The sequence below is a fragment of the Coregonus lavaretus genome (assembly GCF_964263955.1).
Source record: "Coregonus lavaretus genome assembly, chromosome: 2".
NCBI classification, from domain to species: domain Eukaryota; kingdom Metazoa; phylum Chordata; class Actinopteri; order Salmoniformes; family Salmonidae; genus Coregonus; species Coregonus lavaretus.
Window position 1 is genome coordinate 84,054,314 of NC_139989.1, and position 19,131 is coordinate 84,073,444.

Sequence of the window (19,131 nt, forward strand, 5' to 3'; positions counted from 1 at the left end):
ATTGGTTTCGATTTATAATGTCCGATTATCAAATGGGCATGAACAGGGTCAGGGGAACAGCTCGACTAGTGAATGGAGGCTGCTTTCCTGCCTGTTTGTTTTTAGTTTTTCAATCATATGCTGTGTATACTCTGGTTATTTCACTCCAAAACCCCACCACTGTTTGAGGAGCATGCAGCCTCTCGCTGCCCGACAGGTGATATTCCGCACAAACTCTGTATGCCATGGGCTCTCCAACGCTGTTCCTGCAGCTACCCAGTGCTTCATTTGTAAGTAATATGTCATCCTATTAATTATGAACATATTTGTTTTCTTCCTATTACTAGACTATATTAAAATCTAATTCTGTAAACCGGAAGGCTAACTCTGTAAGCTGCCCTGCACAATCAATGAACCAACAGCATGGCCCTGGGCCTATACGTTCTCTCCCAGACTCATGGATAGGAAGTGTGGAGTGTAACATAAGGTAACCAGTCCATCCAGTATGTATAATAATACAGTCATCACTCAAAGGACATTACTAGAATGTGTTTACTTGTGGAGTCAAGGCTAGACCAATTATGTACCGAAGACATCTTCAATCCTTTTTTCTGTTTTTAATGTTTTTCTGCCGTGTGTAATATGCAGTAGGCTATGTAATGGATAATGGTTCAATCATTATTTTATCATTAGTTTTTTTCGGGTTTGGGCTCATATATAGCCTATGTGTATACATAATATACAACATCCACAACAACCATGTTTTTCACTCAGTTTCAACCTGTTGAACTTCTTTCTTCTAATGGATCAATCACAGTGATGTGAGTTTTTAAAAGCACGATACTGTTTTGATAATAGGGATTGATGTGATTTTTAAAAAAAAATGGTGTGTGTGTAAGAGAGAGAGAGAGAGAGAGAGAGAGAGCGAGAGAGAGAGAGAGAGAGAGAGAGAGAGAGAGAGAGAGAGAGAGAGAGAGAGGAGAGAGAGAGAGAGAGAGAGAGAGAGAGAAGAGAGAGAGAGAGAGAGAGAGAGAGAGAGAGAGAAGAGAGAGAGAGAGAGAGAGAGAGAGAGAGAGAGAGAGAGAGAGAGGAGAGAGAGAGAGAGAGAGAGAGAGAGAGAGAGAGAGAGAGAGAGAGAGAGAGAGAGAGAGAGAGAGAAAGAGAGAGAGAGAGAGAGAGAGAAAGAGAGAGAGAGAGAGAGAACAGGTAGGACCTGATATGCAAATGTGTTCAGCAGTAACTTTCCACCACCGAATGATCATTCTAGACTCTGTTTCTGTTGAGAGAAATAAAAGGTAAGATGATGATTGTTATGTGTAGTAATATAGTTGATGATATTGTTATGTGTATTCATATAGTTGATGATATTGTTATGATATTAATACAGTTGATGATATTGTTATGTGTATTCATATAGTTGATGATATTGTTATGTGTATTAATATAGTTGATGATATTGTTATGTGTATAAATATAGTTGATGATATTGTTATGTGTATTCATATAGTTGATGATATTGTTATGTGTATTCATATAGTTGATGATATTGTTATGTGTATTCATATAGTTAATATTTTTGGTAGACAGAGTGTTATAATTGGCCTACTCTCCTTAAAATGTATTTGAAGTAAATTCGATGCGGAGGGGGGGTGAATTCGTTCAGTGCCCACCTGTGTTCCCCAGGGTGATCTCCTAGTGTATCATAGACCTATAGACTGTGTTCCCCAGGGTGATCTCCTACTGTATCATAGACCTATAGACTGTGTTCCCCAGGGTGATCTCCTACTGTATCATAGACCTATAGACTGTGTTCCCCAGGGTGATCTCCTACTGTATCATAGACCTATAGGCTTGTCTTCTCAAAACAGGCTTAAAACACAAGCAACTAACAAACATTTTCTCTTTCTAATCTACTGTTAACTCTTTTCACTCAGGAAGGTATGTTGTGTGAAAGAGAGACAAATAAATACTGTGGAAAGATTAACAACAACTTACACTTCCTCAAAACAGGTTGTGTGTGTTCATTAGTGCCCACCGTAGCAAAACGTTTGGCAACAGAAACTGTTTAGGTCACCTTGTACAGTGTTTGGAGTAAACTGTTTATGCAACATTTTAAAACTGTTGGCTGCTGTGTAAACTAATGAATACAACCCAGGTTGTATCCTACAACTCGGCTGTTGATGTCTGCCTGATGCTGTAACCTGAACTTAGCGTGAGGGGTGGACTATGATTGTAAAGTGTGTAGAGAAATTAAATGTATGGTGTGATTTTAGTACAGTGAATGGAAGTAAAACACTCAGACCTAACAGTCTACTTCTACTGAGACAGGTTTGTGTCAGTCTAATCATACAAAATGGTGAAAACTGAACATGGGCAAGTCAAATTCAATATATCAATATTCAAGACTCAACCGTTGCAGAATCAGAATCACCTTTATTCGCCAAGTACATTTGCACATACAGATGTAGGATCTTAATTTGAGCCAGTTTGCTACAGCAGGAAAATATTCCTGCAGGAACAGGAAATGTGAATTATTTTGTTAATTATAATTAATGGACATTTTTGTAGCGGTTGATACATTTCTATTAAGGGAATCTCAAGTCTGACATTTCTAAGTGGAAATTACAATCTTCAGAAGCCTTTTAAAACCTCAAATACACTACAAGTTTTACATTTCCTGCATTGCGGGAAAGTTATTCTGCAGTGGGGGGTGATCAAATTAAGATCCTACATCTGTTCACATAATTATACATGGTGATAGTGACAGACAAGATTTAGAGACAGAATACAGACAGAAGAGTTTACACAAATGTCTGTACAACATTATACACAATTAGGAAGAGTGAGCATAGAGCTATAAGATAATGAACAGTGGATATACAGATATACAGTACAGTGGGAATACAGTTGATATACAGATATACAGTACAGTGGGAATACAGTTGGTATACAGATATACAGTACAGTGGGAATACAGTTGATATACAGATATACAGTACAGTGGGAATACAGTTGGTATACAGATATACAGTACAGTGGGAATACAGTTGATATACAGATATACAGTACAGTGGGAATACAGTTGGTATACAGATATACAGTACAGTGGGTATACAGTTGATATACAGATATACAGTACAGTGGGTATACAGTTGGTATACAGATATACAGTACAGTGGGAATACAGTTGATATACAGATATACAGTACAGTGGGTATACAGTTGGTATACAGATATACAGTACAGTGGGTATACAGTTGATATACAGATATACAGTACAGTGGGAATACAGTTGATATACAGATATACAGTACAGTGGGAATACAGTTGGTATACAGATATACAGTACAGTGGGTATACAGTTGATATACAGATATACAGTACAGTGGGAATACAGTTGATATACAGATATACAGTACAGTGGGAATACAGTTGATATACAGATATACAGTACAGTGGGAATACAGTTGGTATACAGATATACAGTACAGTGGGAATACAGTTGATATACAGATATACAGTACAGTGGGTATACAGTTGATATACAGATATACAGTACAGTGGGAATACAGTTGATATACAGATATACAGTACAGTGGGAATACAGTTGGTATACAGATATACAGTACAGTGGGAATACAGTTGATATACAGATATACAGTACAGTGGGAATACAGTTGGTATACAGATATACAGTACAGTGGGTATACAGTTGATATACAGATATACAGTACAGTGGGTATACAGTTGGTATACAGATATACAGTACAGTGGGAATACAGTTGATATACAGATATACAGTACAGTGGGAATACAGTTGGTATACATATATACAGTACAGTGAGAATACAGTTGATATACAGATATACAGTAGAGTGGGAATACAGTTGATATACAGATATACAGTACAGTGGGAATACAGTTGGTATACAGATATACAGTACAGTGGGAATACAGTTGATATACGGTGGATGTCCACATATACAGTACCAGTATAAATATATCTAAGAGAGATGAACAGAGTGGAGTAAATGTACAGACCACGTCAGTGGAGTAAATGTACAGATCAGATCTACAAAAAGAGCCAACAGAGACTGTATTTTCTAAAAAAGTTGGGTTCTTTTAATATAGACTGTACTATATTGACTCTGTTTTACAAATCCTTTATTGAGAGTATTTTAACTTTTTGTATTGTTTGTTGGTTTGGCAATGCCACTGTCAGTCAGAGAAACATGCTGAGAAGGATTATTACCACAGCAAGTAAGGTACTTGGAGTCAAACAGACAGGCCTGGATGAGATCTTTAAGGTCAGGGCCCTCCGTAAGGCTCACAAAATCATTTTAGACCCAAGTCACCCCCTGTACCTGGACTTTGAATTACTCCCCTCTGGGCGTAGGTATAGGGCACCCCTCAGTAGGAAAAATAGAACGAGACAATCATTTGTGCCAGGTGTGATATCCCTCTTAAATAGCTCGGGCAAATGTTCCCATTGACCCCGTAAGGCCAGCAGGCTAGTCTTTGTTTTAAATGTTTTAAATGTTTTATTTCTTATTTCTTATTTTTATTGGTGCGTGACTGTTATTGAAAGTTGTATTGTCAATCTTGTTTTGTATTTAACGCCACTTTAAATGTGTACATGACACTGCAACAAAATTTCCCCATGGGGACAATAAAGTAAGTAAGTAGAGTGCTAATGCAGTATAGTTCAGTTATTTAGTGTACAGTTCAGAGATGGCTTGATGTGGTGAGCAGCATAGAGTGTATAGTCCTTTAGTCTCTATGGACCAGATGGTAGTGTACAGTTCAGAGATGGCTTGATGTGGTGTGCAGCATAGAGTGTATAGTCCTTTAGTCTCTATGGGCCAGATGGTAGTGTACAGTTCAGAGATGGCTTGATGTGGTGAGCAGCATAGAGTGTATAGTCCTTTAGTCTCTATGGGCCAGATGGCCAGTTGGTGAGGGCTACAGCATGGGGAAAGAAACTGTTCAGATGGGGGTCTATAACATCCAATCACATAGGTTTACAGCAGCTGGCAGATGCAAATTCATCGCTACTAACTCAAACTTCCTTGGTTTAAATACAATTTCTGTAAAGATTAAAAAATATATATAATTTATAAATCATGAGCCTCATCTTGAAGAGTCACCTGCGACAGCAGTCATATGAATGCTGATCTGGGATCAGTTTAGCCTTTTAGATCATAATGAAACAGATTAAATGGACAGGGGGGACCTGATCCTAGATCAGCACTCCTCCTCTGGGAAACTGCATGTATGAAACCGAACACATAGTCGTAGTCTAGTTACAGCAGGTGTTTACTGCCATCTAGTGGAAGATACCAATAAAACACTTTATTATCAGGATGGGGAGACGGTTGAGCTGAAACTGAAAGTAAAGTTGTTCTTTTGTACAGGATACATTTTGAGACGACCGCGCCGAAAACACTATATGGAGAGAACTGAAAAATAAAGTAAGTATTTCTGAACAATAATCTGAACAATAGTCTATTCTAATTGACAGAGTAAGAGAATGAATACCTGGAATGAGATAGTACTAGTTAGTAGAACTGCTACTTGAGCTTAGTTGCTGACAGACAGCAGTTTTCAAAATGGAAACTAATTAGTAGGTCTACGTGTTATCAGCAAAACGTCTGGTAAAGATGGTGCAGGAGCGTTTCAATGATATGGTTTGATGTTTATCTCAGGGTTTCTCAATCCTTTTGTTCTTGGCCAGGATTTACCCACCTGATTCAACTAATCATCAAATATTTTAAGACAGTTTATTTGAAGACTGTTAACAATTATTATAGGCCTACAGTAAATCATATTTTGGAGAGAAAAAACACAACTAAACCTGGTTTGGAGTACATTATAAGTTTAGCTAAAATAATGTAAGAGATGTCCTGAAGAAGCACTATAAAAAAAATAGAATCAAGATTTAGCACAATGTCAGGAGTTACTGCAATCACATGCAACTGACTGTTAGCGCCACCCTCTGGTTACTATTGGTATATAAAGGGGTGAGGCCATGACTGCAGTTGAACTGAAAATAACAAAGTATCTGTACAGGGGCCATTTTGAGATGACAGAGCAGCTCATAGTTTAATCTCTAAACTGCAATGCAGTTTGAAAGTAAAGTGAGTATTTCAGGTTAATAATCTAGAATAAAGGGAACATTAGGAATTCACCAAACTAGTGTTGGAGTGCTGCTGGTCCATTCCTACCATGCAGAGCCTTTTCTGGCCCCAGGAAATATCACTTCTTATTTAGTGGAAAATGTGGATTCCAAAAGGCTTTAAATATAAAGTCAGGTGTCCTTTACCTTAAACTGGAGGCAAAAGAAACGCACACCTGTTTAGGAGAGGTGCTGGCTAGCAGAGTAGAACACCTGTTTAGGAGAGGTGCTGGGTAACAGAGTAGAACACCTGTTTAGGAGAGGTGCTGGCTAGCAGAGGAGAACACCTGTTTAGGAGAGGTGCTGGCTAACAGAGGAGAACACCTGTTTAGGAGAGGTGCTGGCTAACAGAGTAGAACACCTGTTTAGGAGAGGTGCTGGCTAACAGAGTAGAACACCTGTTTAGGAGAGGTGCTGGCTAGCAGAGGAGAACACCTGTTTAGGAGAGGTGCTGGCTAACAGAGGAGAACACCTGTTTAGGAGAGGTGCTGGGTAACAGAGTAGAACACCTGTTTAGGAGAGGTGCTGGGTAGCAGAGTAGAACATGTAGTGTATTAAAATTATGTCTTTGTTAAATGTTTTTCATGAAGAAATGGAAGGTTGATTGTTGCTATCAAGAGGGAAGGTTTTAGCGTGACGTCACATATGACAGACAGGAAGTGGGTTGTAAGATACGGGGATTGAACAGTAGAGGGAGCCATTCAACTCTTGGAAGGCTATATAAAGGGGGGAGCAACGACGGAGAGTTAGAATACAGCAAGATTCCTTTGGGTCTGGTTCTCCGGACATTGTGTCTGTACTTACGCTGGAACCTCGTGGTTTGAATAAAGGCCTTTGAACACGAGACAGCCTAAGCAGACTCCTTGATTGACGGTAACACCTACGAATAACCTACACTACAAACACCTGTTTAGGAGAGGTGCTGGGTAGCAGAGGAGAACACCTGTTTAGGAGAGGTGCTGGCTAGCAGAGGAGAACACCTGTTTAGGAGAGGTGCTGGGTAACAGAGGAGAACACCTGTTTAGGAGAGGTGCTGGGTAACAGAGGAGAACACCTGTTTAGGAGAGGTGCTGGGTAGCAGAGTAGAACACCTGTTTAGGAGAGGTGCTGGGTAACAGAGTAGAACACCTGTTTAGGAGAGGTGCTGGCTAACAGAGTAGAACACCTGTTTAGGAGAGGTGCTGGGTAGCAGAGTAGAACACCTGTTTAGGAGAGGTGCTGGCTAACAGAGTAGAACACCTGTTTAGGAGAGGTGCTGGGTAGCAGAGTAGAACACCTGTTTAGGAGAGGTGCTGGCTAACAGAGTAGAACACCTGTTTAGGAGAGGTGCTGGGTAACAGAGTAGAACACCTGTTTAGGAGAGGTGCTGGGTAGCAGAGTAGAACACCTGTTTAGGAAAGGTGCTGGCTAACAGAGGAGAACACCTGTTTAGGAGAGGTGCTGGGTAGCAGAGGAGAACACCTGTTTAGGAGAGGTGCTGGCTAACAGAGTAGAACACCTGTTTAGGAGAGGTGCTGGGTAGCAGAGGAGAACACCTGTTTAGGAGAGGTGCTGGCTAACAGAGGAGAACACTTGTAAAATAAAAGGAGAGTCTCACTCTGTGAGCTCAGATGAAATAATGTAATAACCTGATAACCAATGTTTCGATAGACAGCGGTCTTCATCATTTACCTTAAAAATACAAAAATATGGATCCTGAAAGGGAATTTGATGCATTTTCATATGGTTAATGTCGACTTTGCTTATGGAAAACCATATCATGCTAAGGTTTTTAAACTCAGTTCTTGGGTTTCGCGAGTGGAAATTTGACATTTTGAAAATGGAAGTTATGGAACTCCATCATGTGCTTCTGTTATGAGAAAAACTCCACAATGAAACAGACATTAAATGTGGAGAATGATAGATCTGTTGGCCATTAAATAGCCTATTAATTTATACAGTGAGGGAAAAAAGTATTTGATCCCCTGCTGATTTTGTACGTTTGCCCACTGACAAAGAAATGATCAGTCTATAATTTTAATGGTAGGTTTATTTGAACAGTGAGAAAAAATCCAGAAAAAACGCATGTCAAAAATGTTATAAATTGATTTTCATTTTAATGAGGGAAATAAGTATTTGACCCCCTCTCAATTAGAAAGATTTCTGCTTCCCAGGTGTCTTTTATACAGGTAACGAGCTGAGATTAGGAGCACACTCTTAAAGGGAGTGCTCCTAATCTCAGCTTGTTACCTGTATAAAAGACACCTGTCCACAGAAGCAATCAATCAATCAGATTCCAAACTCTCCACCATGGCCAAGACCAAAGAGCTCTCCAAGGATGTCAGGGACAAGATTGTAGACCTACACAAGGCAGGAATGGGCTACAAGACCATCGCCAAGCAGCTTGGTAAGAAGGTGACAACAGTTGGGGCGATTATTCGCAAATGGAAGAAACACAAAATAACTGTAAATCTCCCTCGGCCTGGGGCTCCATGCAAGATCTCACCTTGTGGAGTTGCAATGCGGTGAGGAATCAGCCCAGAACTACACGGGAGGATCTTGTCAATGATCTCAAAGCAGCTGGGACCATAGTCACCAAGAAAACAATTGGTAACACACTACGCCGTGAAGGACTGAAATCCTGCAGCGCCCGCAAGGTCCCCCTGCCCAAGAAAGCACATATACAGGCCTGTCTGAAGTTTGCCAATGAACATATGAATGATTCAGAGGAGAACTGGGTGAAAGTGTTGTGGTCAGATGAGACCAAAATCGAGCTCTTTGGCATCAACTCAATTCGCCGTGTTTGGAGGAGGAGGAATGCTGCCTATGACCGTAAGAACACCATCCCCACCATCAAACATGGAGGTGGAAACATTATGCTTTGGGGGTGTTTTTCTGCTAAGGGGACAGGACAACTTCACCGCATCAAAGGGACGATGGACGGGGCCATGTACCATCAAATCTTGGGTGAGAACCTCCTTCCCTCAGCCAGGGCATTGAAAATGGGTCGTGGATGGGTATTCCAGCATGACAATGACCCAAAACACACGGCCAAGGCAACAAAGGAGTGGCTCAAGAAGAAGCACATTAAGTTCCTGGAGTGGCCTAGCCAGTCTCCAGACCTTAATCCCATAGAAAATCTGTGGAGGGAGCTGAAGGTTCGAGTTGCCAAATGTCAGCCTCGAAACCTTAATGACTTGGAGAAGATCTGCAAAGAGGAGTGGGACAAAATCCCTCCTGAGATGTGAGCAAACCTGGTGGCCAACTACAAGAAACATCTGACCTCTGTGATTGCCAACAAGGGTTTTGCCTATCAAGTACTAAGTCATGTTTTGCAGAGGGGTCAAATACTTATTTCCCTCATTAAAATACAAATCAATTTATAACATTTTTGACATGTGTTTTTCTGGATTATTTTGTTGTTATTCTGTCTCTCACTGTTCAAATAAACCTACTATTAAAATTATAGACTGATCATGTCTTTGTCAGTGGGAAAACGTACAAAATCAGCAGGGGATCAAATACTTTTTTCCCCCACTGTATGCCTGTCTAGGCTACTGTAGTCTACCATTATATACTATAAATATGTTGAAATGACTGGAGTCGTTGCAAATCATTTTGTGCCACTTGTGTAGCCAACCTGGAGCTGGCAAACAGATGTAATAAATAGCCTTTAACTTCAGTTTATTGTTGTTGTAGCCTTGTGTTATTATGTAATTATTAATGGCCGTGTTTAGTTCATTCAATTGGAAGTTATCAAGTGTCACCATGGTCACAGTTCTATTGCAATTGCTGATCAGATGTTAGAATGCATTAGATTGAAGGTAACAGTCAGCCAGATTAGGCTACAGGTAAAAAAATAATCTGGCTGTTGTTGACAAGCATGGACCTATTCAGTTAATATCCATATTATTAATATTTGATTCATTGATTGAAATTACGACCCCATCCTCAGTAGCCTATTCCAGCAGGCTACTGGGCAACAGAAGCACTTCCTACCTCAACATCGTCTTGCTGTTCATGTTAAATAAAATAATCTGTCAATTTGAACTAAGCAAGCTGCTAAATCATTCAGCTTACATCTTGCCTACATGTTGCCCAGGCTACTGGAGGCTGTCTGAAATAAGATGTAGGCCTATCAGGGGCTATGTTTTGGCCTAGTTTTCAGGCCTTGTGGGGGCGGGTTTTGAGTAGTCATTGGGCTAGAAAAAGTAATTGCATTAAATCACCTGACTGTTTGGATGTGTCTGTTAGGGGTGGGCGATATGAACAAAAATTCATATCACGATATTTTCCACTGTCCAGACGATAACGATATAATATAACGATATACTGTAAAAAATGTTTTTACATTTTATGAGCCTTCAAAGTTAATAAATTACTAAATATTGCTTTTAACCTTATAGAAACAGAAAGGGGGCATTGCACATTTGTAAAAGTAGTAGTAGTAGTATTTGTTTTACTTCTGTGGTAAACCTGTGCAAACATGAAACATAAAGGTATGAGTTAAATAAATATGCAATAACATTTAATAAAAAAATATTTAGTACTCAGGATGTAAACTTTTTCCTGCCAAATATAAGTGCAGTCTTTTTACAGCATAACACCGGTCATTATGAATTCAACTTGTAAACCTTTTCAAATTAACTTCAAGCATTAACCAGACAGTCTGTATGTTTCTCAGTTCAGCATGTAACAAGTCACTGCCTCCCTCTTCACAAGTTCTGTGCCAGGAACACCAGCCTATTGACACTTTCTGGCTTCAAAGTTGCCCTGTGGCATGTGATCACATTGCCCCCATTGCTAAATGCTCTCTCAGAAGGCAAACTTGTGGCAGAGATGCATAAGTATTTCTTTGTCAGACAACTCAATTGTGGGAAGTTGGATGCGTGAACTCGCCACCACTCCAAAGGATCAGCCTCACTATCTGCTGCCATCATCAGAGTGTAGCTGTCCAGCTCTTGCTCGATGACCTGTCTCTGGGTTCTTAAGGCAGGTGCACTACTAGTTTTCTTAAAGAAGCTCCCAAGGCTCTTCTCGGACTTCTTTGCTGATTGTGGCACAGTGGCAGCTTCTTTCTCTCTCCCACTCTGGTCCTCTTCAAAAGAGAAGTCTCCCACGGCTGTGTTCCCTACCAGGAGGGCGTCTGTCTCGGAGGCAGCTCTCACCTTCACCTCCACCAGCTTCTCAGTGGTCATGTAGGTGGTCTTGAACCTTGGGTCCAGAAAGGTAGCCATGGTGAGCAGCTCATCTGTTTCAGGGTCGGTGTATTTGTCATTCAGGTAATTGAGGACCCTCATCTTAATCTCTGCGGTCAGTTTGGCTTCGCCCTCATTTGAATTCAGAACCTCCATGTTGAACAAACGGCTTCAGATAGGACACACTCACATATGTCTCTCCTGACAGGGCATCTGTGAAATCCTGGAGGGGCTTAAGTGCTGCCGTGATAGATTCAAAGACCTCAATGTCTTCCCAGGAGGGTGCAAGGTGCTGTGTTTTTTTGTCTGCTGCCAGGACTTGTGTGATGGTCTTTTCCTGCTCCAGGACTTTCCATCATCTGCAGTCGAGATCCCCACCTTGTTGGGGATTCCGTGATGAGCTTGTGGAGGGGCAGGCTCAGTTTATCCTGTGCACTTGTCAGGGCCTTCTGCTTCTTCCAACTATAGGAAAATGTGCTGACCACTTTCTTGCACACTCCTGTGGCCCGGGAAACCCGAGGTTCATTTTGGACACTCCTCTCTGCAAAATAAAAAGGTGAAAAATAACTACATATGAATCACAATTATTCAATAGAAATAACATAGCATCTGCTGTAATTACAACAATTTACAGCATGGACACTGGACATGATTACAAATGAAATCCATCTATAGATTTACAACTGTTGTGATTAAGAGAGCTATGTTGCTTTAGAAAACGGGATCATTTATTGAGTAGGCTATTTATTATTGAAAGAGAGAGGTTAGATGAATATATTGAAACCATTGGCTAATGTATCAATTATAAATAAAAGCAATGTAATCCATGTAATGTTTGGATATTGCACACATTTACAAATTACAGATATTCTAGATTTGCATAGCTGTATATATCCGGCTTAACGTATAAGTAGGACCAGGCAGTGTAGTCAGCTCTAACTTTAAACAGAGGAGATAAGGAATACAATAGTTACTCTGCATTTTATGTTGTTGTTTTTAAGTGACGTTATTTTTCTGTGTTTTGGACGTTGAAACTTACCAATAGCAATGTGTAGCCTGTGTCTGAAACACCCTAGTCTTGTCCATTTGTTCAGCTCCAATGCTTTGTCGATGCTTTGTCGGTAGTCATACATACTTGACGCGACTCTTTCAACCCCCAGGATGAAAGTGCCTCCCTCAGCCCAGCTGCAATTATTTCTCCGGTGTGGTCGTCTGGGAAATAAGACGCCTGAAGGCATTTGCTTTGCAGCTTCCAGTTGTCGTCAATGTAATGAATCGTAAGGATAATGTATGGCTCTGTGGTCCCGCTTGACGTCGGCAGTGGTAGAGAAGAATGCAGCGTTACGGATTTCGTTGGCAAATCTGTCCCGACATTCTGTGTAGAGTTCTGGCAGACATGTTTTGCTGAAGTATTTACGGCTCCGGATCTTGTATCTAGAGTTCGAATCAACTTTCTGAAACCGTCTTTCTCCACAGTTTGAATTAGTTCCATGTCTTTCGCTATGTGATACGTAATTGCACTCGTTATCTCATTCCACTTATTGCTCTTCTTGTCAGTTCCAAACGACAGAGGATGCCCCCTTTTTTCGAACCAATTCTTCGTCGTCCTGCAAATCAACCTCAATAGCGTTATTTTCCTCACTCTTCAGTCATCCTCAATGCTTGATTTTCTGACACCTTCTTCTTCTTCAGTGGGGTTTATCGGCAGTTGGCATCCAACGTTATGGTGCATTACCGCCACCTACCGTACTGGAGTGTGGGCCAGCGACATGGATACACTAAATCTTACCTGCCAACCCCGTTTCTCTTAAAAAAGATAACAAAATATTTGAGACTATATCTAATGACGTTCTACTCAATATACTCTTTAAACTAATTTCCTGTATCCCCTTCTCCCTCATACTAAATCTCATCCTCTCTCTTTCCCTCTGATACTGCCCACACTGTAGCAATACATGCTCCACAGTCTCTGTTTCCTGACAATAATCACACTTTCCTGATGGATGCTTTCCTATCACGTTTAATGTCTTATTCAACTGGCTGTGTCCCACCCTTAATCTTGTAAAAATAGCCTCCTCTCTTCTGTCCCTTCCTGCCATCTCCCCTCCCCGACTTTCCTCTGTACTTGAAATAAATGCCTTCCCTTATTATTTCCATTCCACTGCTCCTGCCATCTCTGCACCATCACTGTATATTTCAGTCTTTTTGCCTCTGCCTTGCTCATTGAAACTTCAACATCAACATCCCCACTACTAAGTGCTTGTTTAGCCTGTTCATCTACTGCCTCGTTCCCCTCCACCCCCACATGAGCTGGAACCCATGTAAATCTTATCTGAATACCCATCTGTTTAATCCTGCAATTGGTTTGTAGCACCTCATAAAGCAGGTCTTGTCTGCTACGTGAGCTAAATGACTGGAGACTCATTAACACTGCACATGAATCAGAGCAAATAACATTTTCTGACACCTTTGCTAACGAAAGGAGTTTACTTCACTAAATGTTAGTTTACTCTGCAGTTGCGCATGCTTGTTTGTTGACTTTGATTGGCAGGCAGATCGCGTGTAACGTCCATGCTTCTAGTTTTTTCTTTGCTAAAAAAGGCTATGTTTCTAGTAAAATAAACAATTTGAACTAGCCCACTAGGCTGTATCACTCGACATACATTTTGAACGAAACAAAAACGCCTTATTTCATACATTAATTTATCATGATATGCACGATATGGCAAAATCCATATCATGGCACAACGTCATACCGGTATTCACATTCATACTGGTATACCGCCCACCCCTAGTGTCTGTTAGTTAATGTTTTATTTCTAAGAGATCATGAATAAAAGAGAACAATTGACATTCAATAATTAGTTGTCACTGTGTTCACCACAACAAACATGCTTGATCTCATGTTTAGGGGTCAGTGCTCAAATGGGTCTCTCTGGATCGAGAGAGGAGGAGGGCCCTGCCTCTAAAATGAGTCTCTCTGGGGAGAGAGAGGAGGGGGGCCCTGCCTCTAAAATGAGTCTCTCTGGGGAGAGAGAGGAGGGGGGCCCTGCCTCTAAAATGAGTCTCTCTGGGGAGAGAGAGGAAGGGGTCCCTGCCTCTAAAATGAGTCTCTCTGGGGAGAGAGAGGAGGAGGGCCCTGCCTCTAAAATTAGTCTCTCTGGGGAACATGACACCAAAACTAAGAGGTGAGCTGAAAATATTGTTTAAGAATTTATATTAGAAAATGCTATATAGGAGAAAAGAAAATCACATTTGTGTTTTTTCATCAGAAATGATTACTAATGGGTACCTTCAATATAACTATTGTAGATTTGAGATGTGATTTAAAACCATTGTTTAGCTGGAATGTAATGTTCGTATCCTGTATATTTGACTGTGATACGTGGTTGTCTCACCTAGCTACCTTAAGATGAATGCATTTTCAGATGCCATATCTTAATTTGACCCTGTTTCTCACAGCAGGAACATAATCCTGCAGCAATAGCAAATGTGTATTTTTAGGTGGATTATAATTAAGGGATATTTTCTGTAGGGGTTCATACATTTTTCATCAGGGAAAATCAAGTCTGACATTTTAAAGTGGAAATGACCCACTTTAGACACCTTTATAAAGCCTTGTAGTGGTTTAATAATTTATTTAAACATTAAAAGCTAATTTACCAACATTTCTGAAAATGGATATATAGCGTTTTGGAATGAAACTCTTGTTTCCCCATCTGAACTCAGAGTAGATGAGAGTTGTAATGTTTGTCTCTGTTGTGTTGAAGTCCAATCAAGCAGGAGAGACCAGCCTCCCCTGTACCCAGCTGTGTGTCCATGAAGAGTGACTGGTCTATGGCTGAACCTATAGTGTTCAGAGAGAGAGACTTTTCTGCTGAACAAAGGTAAGAAGAACTCATGGGTCATGGTCAGTGAGTTAAACAACACTGTCTCTAGTCATTTCTCCTCTCCCATTTTCCCATTTCTTTTTGTTGTTTTCATAATCCATAGGCTAAACCTTTTTTCCATTTTCATAGTCCTGAAACAATATTAAACAAACACAACATTCCCTCCCTGTGTGTGTGTGTGTGTGTGAATGTGTGTGTGTGTGTGTGTGTGTGTGTGTGTGTGTGTGTGTGTGTGTGTGTGTGTGCACTCCCTGGATGAGGAGATGTAATCTCTATCCTGATTGCCTAGTCACTTTTACCCCTACCTACATGTACATATTACCTCAATTACCTCAACTACCTGGTACCCCTGCACGTTGACTCAGTACTGGTACTCCTTGTATATAGTCTAGTTATTACCTCAACTACCTGGTACCCCTGCACATTGACTCAGTACTGGTACTCCTTTTAGCCTCATTATTGTTATTTTATTATGTTACTATTTCCTTTTTTTATTTAGCTAATTTTTGTTACTTTTTAACTAAATTGTTGGGAAAGGGCTCGTAAGTAAGCATTTCACGGTAAAGTGTACCACTGTTGTATTCGGCGCATGTGACATACAATTTCATTTGATTGAATTTGAAGGTCATGCGTAAAAACATGTCATCAGGTCGAGCAGTCGTCTCATGCCGAACGGTCGTCTCAGGCCGAACTGCACATGTGCAGGCCGTCAAATCAAAGGCACTCCTTCCATATAAAGTTGTTTTTGATTAACATGAAAACGTGTCAGTTTGTCACTTTCACAAGGTTGAAGTAATAATGTGTTCAATTACTAAAGACAGAACATTTATAAAATGAACAAATCAATCAATCCAAATTAGATTTGTCACATGCTCCTAATACAACAGGTGTAGACCTTACTGTGAAATGCTTACTTACGAGCCCTCAACCAACAATGCTGAGTAAAACATTTTTTTACTAACAACTAAGGAAGTCATTTTTACTTCTTTGACTTCTCAAACCCTAAACCCTGGCCTGGTCTGCTTCATATGCGTACCACAATTATATATTTTTTTACATCAGCAGTTGTCACAAAGTGCTTGTATAGAAACCCAGTCTAAAACCACAAAGAGCAAGCAATGTAGATGTAGAAGCACAGTGGCTAGGAAAAACTCCCTAGAAAGGCAGGAACCTAGGAAGAAACTTAGAGAGGAACCAGGCTCTGAGGGGAGGCCAGTCCTCTTCTGGCTGTGCTGGGGGGAGATTATAAGAGTACATGGCCATTAAGGCCAGATCGTTCTTCAAGATTTTTAAATGTTCATAGATGACCAGCAGGGTCAAATAATAATCACTGTGGTTATAGAGGGTGCAATACGTCAGCACCTCAGGAGTAAATGTCATTTGGCTTTTCATAGCCGAGCATTCAGAGGTCAAGACAGCAGGTGTGGTAGAGAGAGAGAGAGGGTCGAAACAGCAGGTTCGGGACAAGGTCGCACGTCCGGTGAACAGGTCAGAGTTCCATATCCGCAGGCAGACCAGTAGAAACTGGATCAGCAGCATGACAAGGTATCACGTCCGGTGGAGCATGAATCGATACTGATAGGATCGAAAGAAGGGGAGTGCTGCTCTCTGATAAGTTTTCTCCATTAAAATCTTTCCATAACATTATAAATATTTCACAATGCTGACCATGGATCAGCTTCTAGAAAGATATTACTACCTACGGCTGTAAATATTGAGGTAGTTTATTCTTATGCTTACACAATAAAAATGCACTAAATCACAGATTTGGCACATCATTGGGCACATGTTAGGCTACACATCATGAAATAAATTGAGACAAATTACAGACAGTAGCCTACAAGTAGCAAAATAGAACTAAATATATTGAACATGGAATATATTCCAATATGATTGAAATAGGCCTATAGCCTACTGTTTATATTTTAATACAGTCATCTCTGTTTTCATTTGAAGCAAATGTGTGTACTTCCCTTGTTTGAATCAATTGCAAAGACATTGGCAACTTTGTATTTGTAGTCAACTTTGTTCTGAATTTATCTGCGGTCACAAAGAGACGGATAAACCATGTGATTCTATGTTTAGCGGAGATCTTCTGTGTATAAAGTGACGGGGGAGGGCAAAAAAGCATCTAACGAGGCACTTGGCTGTTCTACAAGTGGTCTGAGGCAGGAGTTAGAATATGAGCGTTTTCAAGTGCAACGTTAATAACGATGGTTTTGGGAAACAGCTCAGAGATTTAACAATGCTCCTACGAAGGTTCTAACGATTAACTTGGCCTTAAGATGCTTTTGGGATACCAGGCCCTGGACAAAAACATCTGCTAAATGACTAAAATGTAAAATGTAAATGTTTTACATACAGATCTCATATTACTGTATTGAATTATTATTTATAATATTTAAATATTGATGTCACAAGTGTATCATTTGTACAGTTCTTTATTAAAAATGTAGTTATTTGTTACATTTAACTGTGTAAAATCTATTAGTGCTACTTATTTCTCTGAGAGTTAATTAGATATATAGCATTTTGCAAACAAATGAAATGATGCCATTAAGTGATTGATTTTAATCAAATACATGTCTGTCATTGAACAACACCATGCCATGATTAGCTAGTGAAAAAACACAACCATTTATTTGATAATTTATTTAAACAATAGAAGCTAATTTACGAACATTTCTGAAAATGGATATATAGCGTTTTGGAATGAAACTCTTCTTATGTTTCCCCATCTGAGCTCAGAGTAGATGCGAGACGTAATGTTTGTCTCTGTTGTGTTGAAGCCCAATCAAGCAGGAGAGACCAGCCTCCCCTGTACCCAGCTGTGTGTCCATGAAGAGTGACCGGTCTATGGGTGTTCCTATATCCTTTAGAGAGGGAGACTTTTCTACTGAACAAAGGTAAGAAGAACTCATGGGTCATGGTCAGTGAGTTAAACAACACTGTCTCTAGTCATTTCTCCTCTCCCATTTTCCCATTTCTTTTTGTTGTTTTCATAATCCATAGGCTAATCCTTTTTTCAATTTTCATAGTCGTAAAACAATATTAAACCAACACTACATTCCCTCCCTGTGTGTGTGTGTGTGTGTGTGTGTGTGTGCACTCCCTGGATGAGGAAATGTAATCTCATGTTTTGTCCACAGAAACCAACAGGAGAGATCAGAGTCAGAGATTCTCAGTGGTCAGTCTTCCCAGAGTCATCAAACAGACCTGGTCTCCATATTCAGTGTATGTGGTCCTGTTATGTACATTTGTTTTTGTTTACCTCAAGTAAAGTTGATCTGTCAATCATTCATTAATGTGTTAATGAGAAAGCATTTTGTCTCTTGCTTAACTTATTGACTTTATTTATTTCAGTTGCTTGAAGAGAATATTATGACATTTGTGAAGAACGAGCTGAAGATGTTCAAGAGGATTCTTAGTCCAGAACTGCCAGAAGGCTTTGAGAGTCAGAAGCAGGATAAGGAAGTGGTGGATGCTGAAGATGAGAAGCAGGAGAGCAGTGCCAGAGAGGGGGCTCTGAAGATCACACTGCACGTCCTGAGGAAAATGAACCAGAAGGAGCTTGCTGACACACTGGAGAAAAGTAAGAGCTGTCTGCCTCATGTTGAATGCTGTTTTAGAACATTTAAAAGCTGTAGCTAAAGTACAGCTAAAGTAGCTGTGTAACTAAATGATATTGTAGCAGCCTTAACACAACACCTAGTGACCTCATCAAGTAGCAGCAGGGATGTGTTGTGTTGATTAATTTAGACAGAGAGAAGAGGAGAGACAGAGGAGAGAGAGAGAGAGAGAGAGAGAGAACATTATTAATGCCATCAATAATACCAATAATGATATAAATCAGTCACACCAGTGTGTAATGCATTATGAAAACATTTACAGATTTATACAGACAAGAGAA

General features: G+C 40.2%; 1 protein-coding gene across 1 annotated transcript in view; it reads left to right on the top strand.

The window, feature by feature from the left end:
- LOC311140929 (NACHT, LRR and PYD domains-containing protein 3-like) overlaps positions 1-19,131 on the top strand; it is a 157,886-nt gene that overhangs the window by 129,632 nt on the left and 9,123 nt on the right. The window contains exons 3-5 of the mRNA XM_084176198.1: positions 18,011-18,127; positions 18,371-18,455; positions 18,585-18,813. Coding sequence (XP_084032324.1) covers positions 18,011-18,127; positions 18,371-18,455; positions 18,585-18,813 — 431 coding nt within the window. The remainder of the gene's footprint in view (positions 1-18,010; positions 18,128-18,370; positions 18,456-18,584; positions 18,814-19,131) is intronic.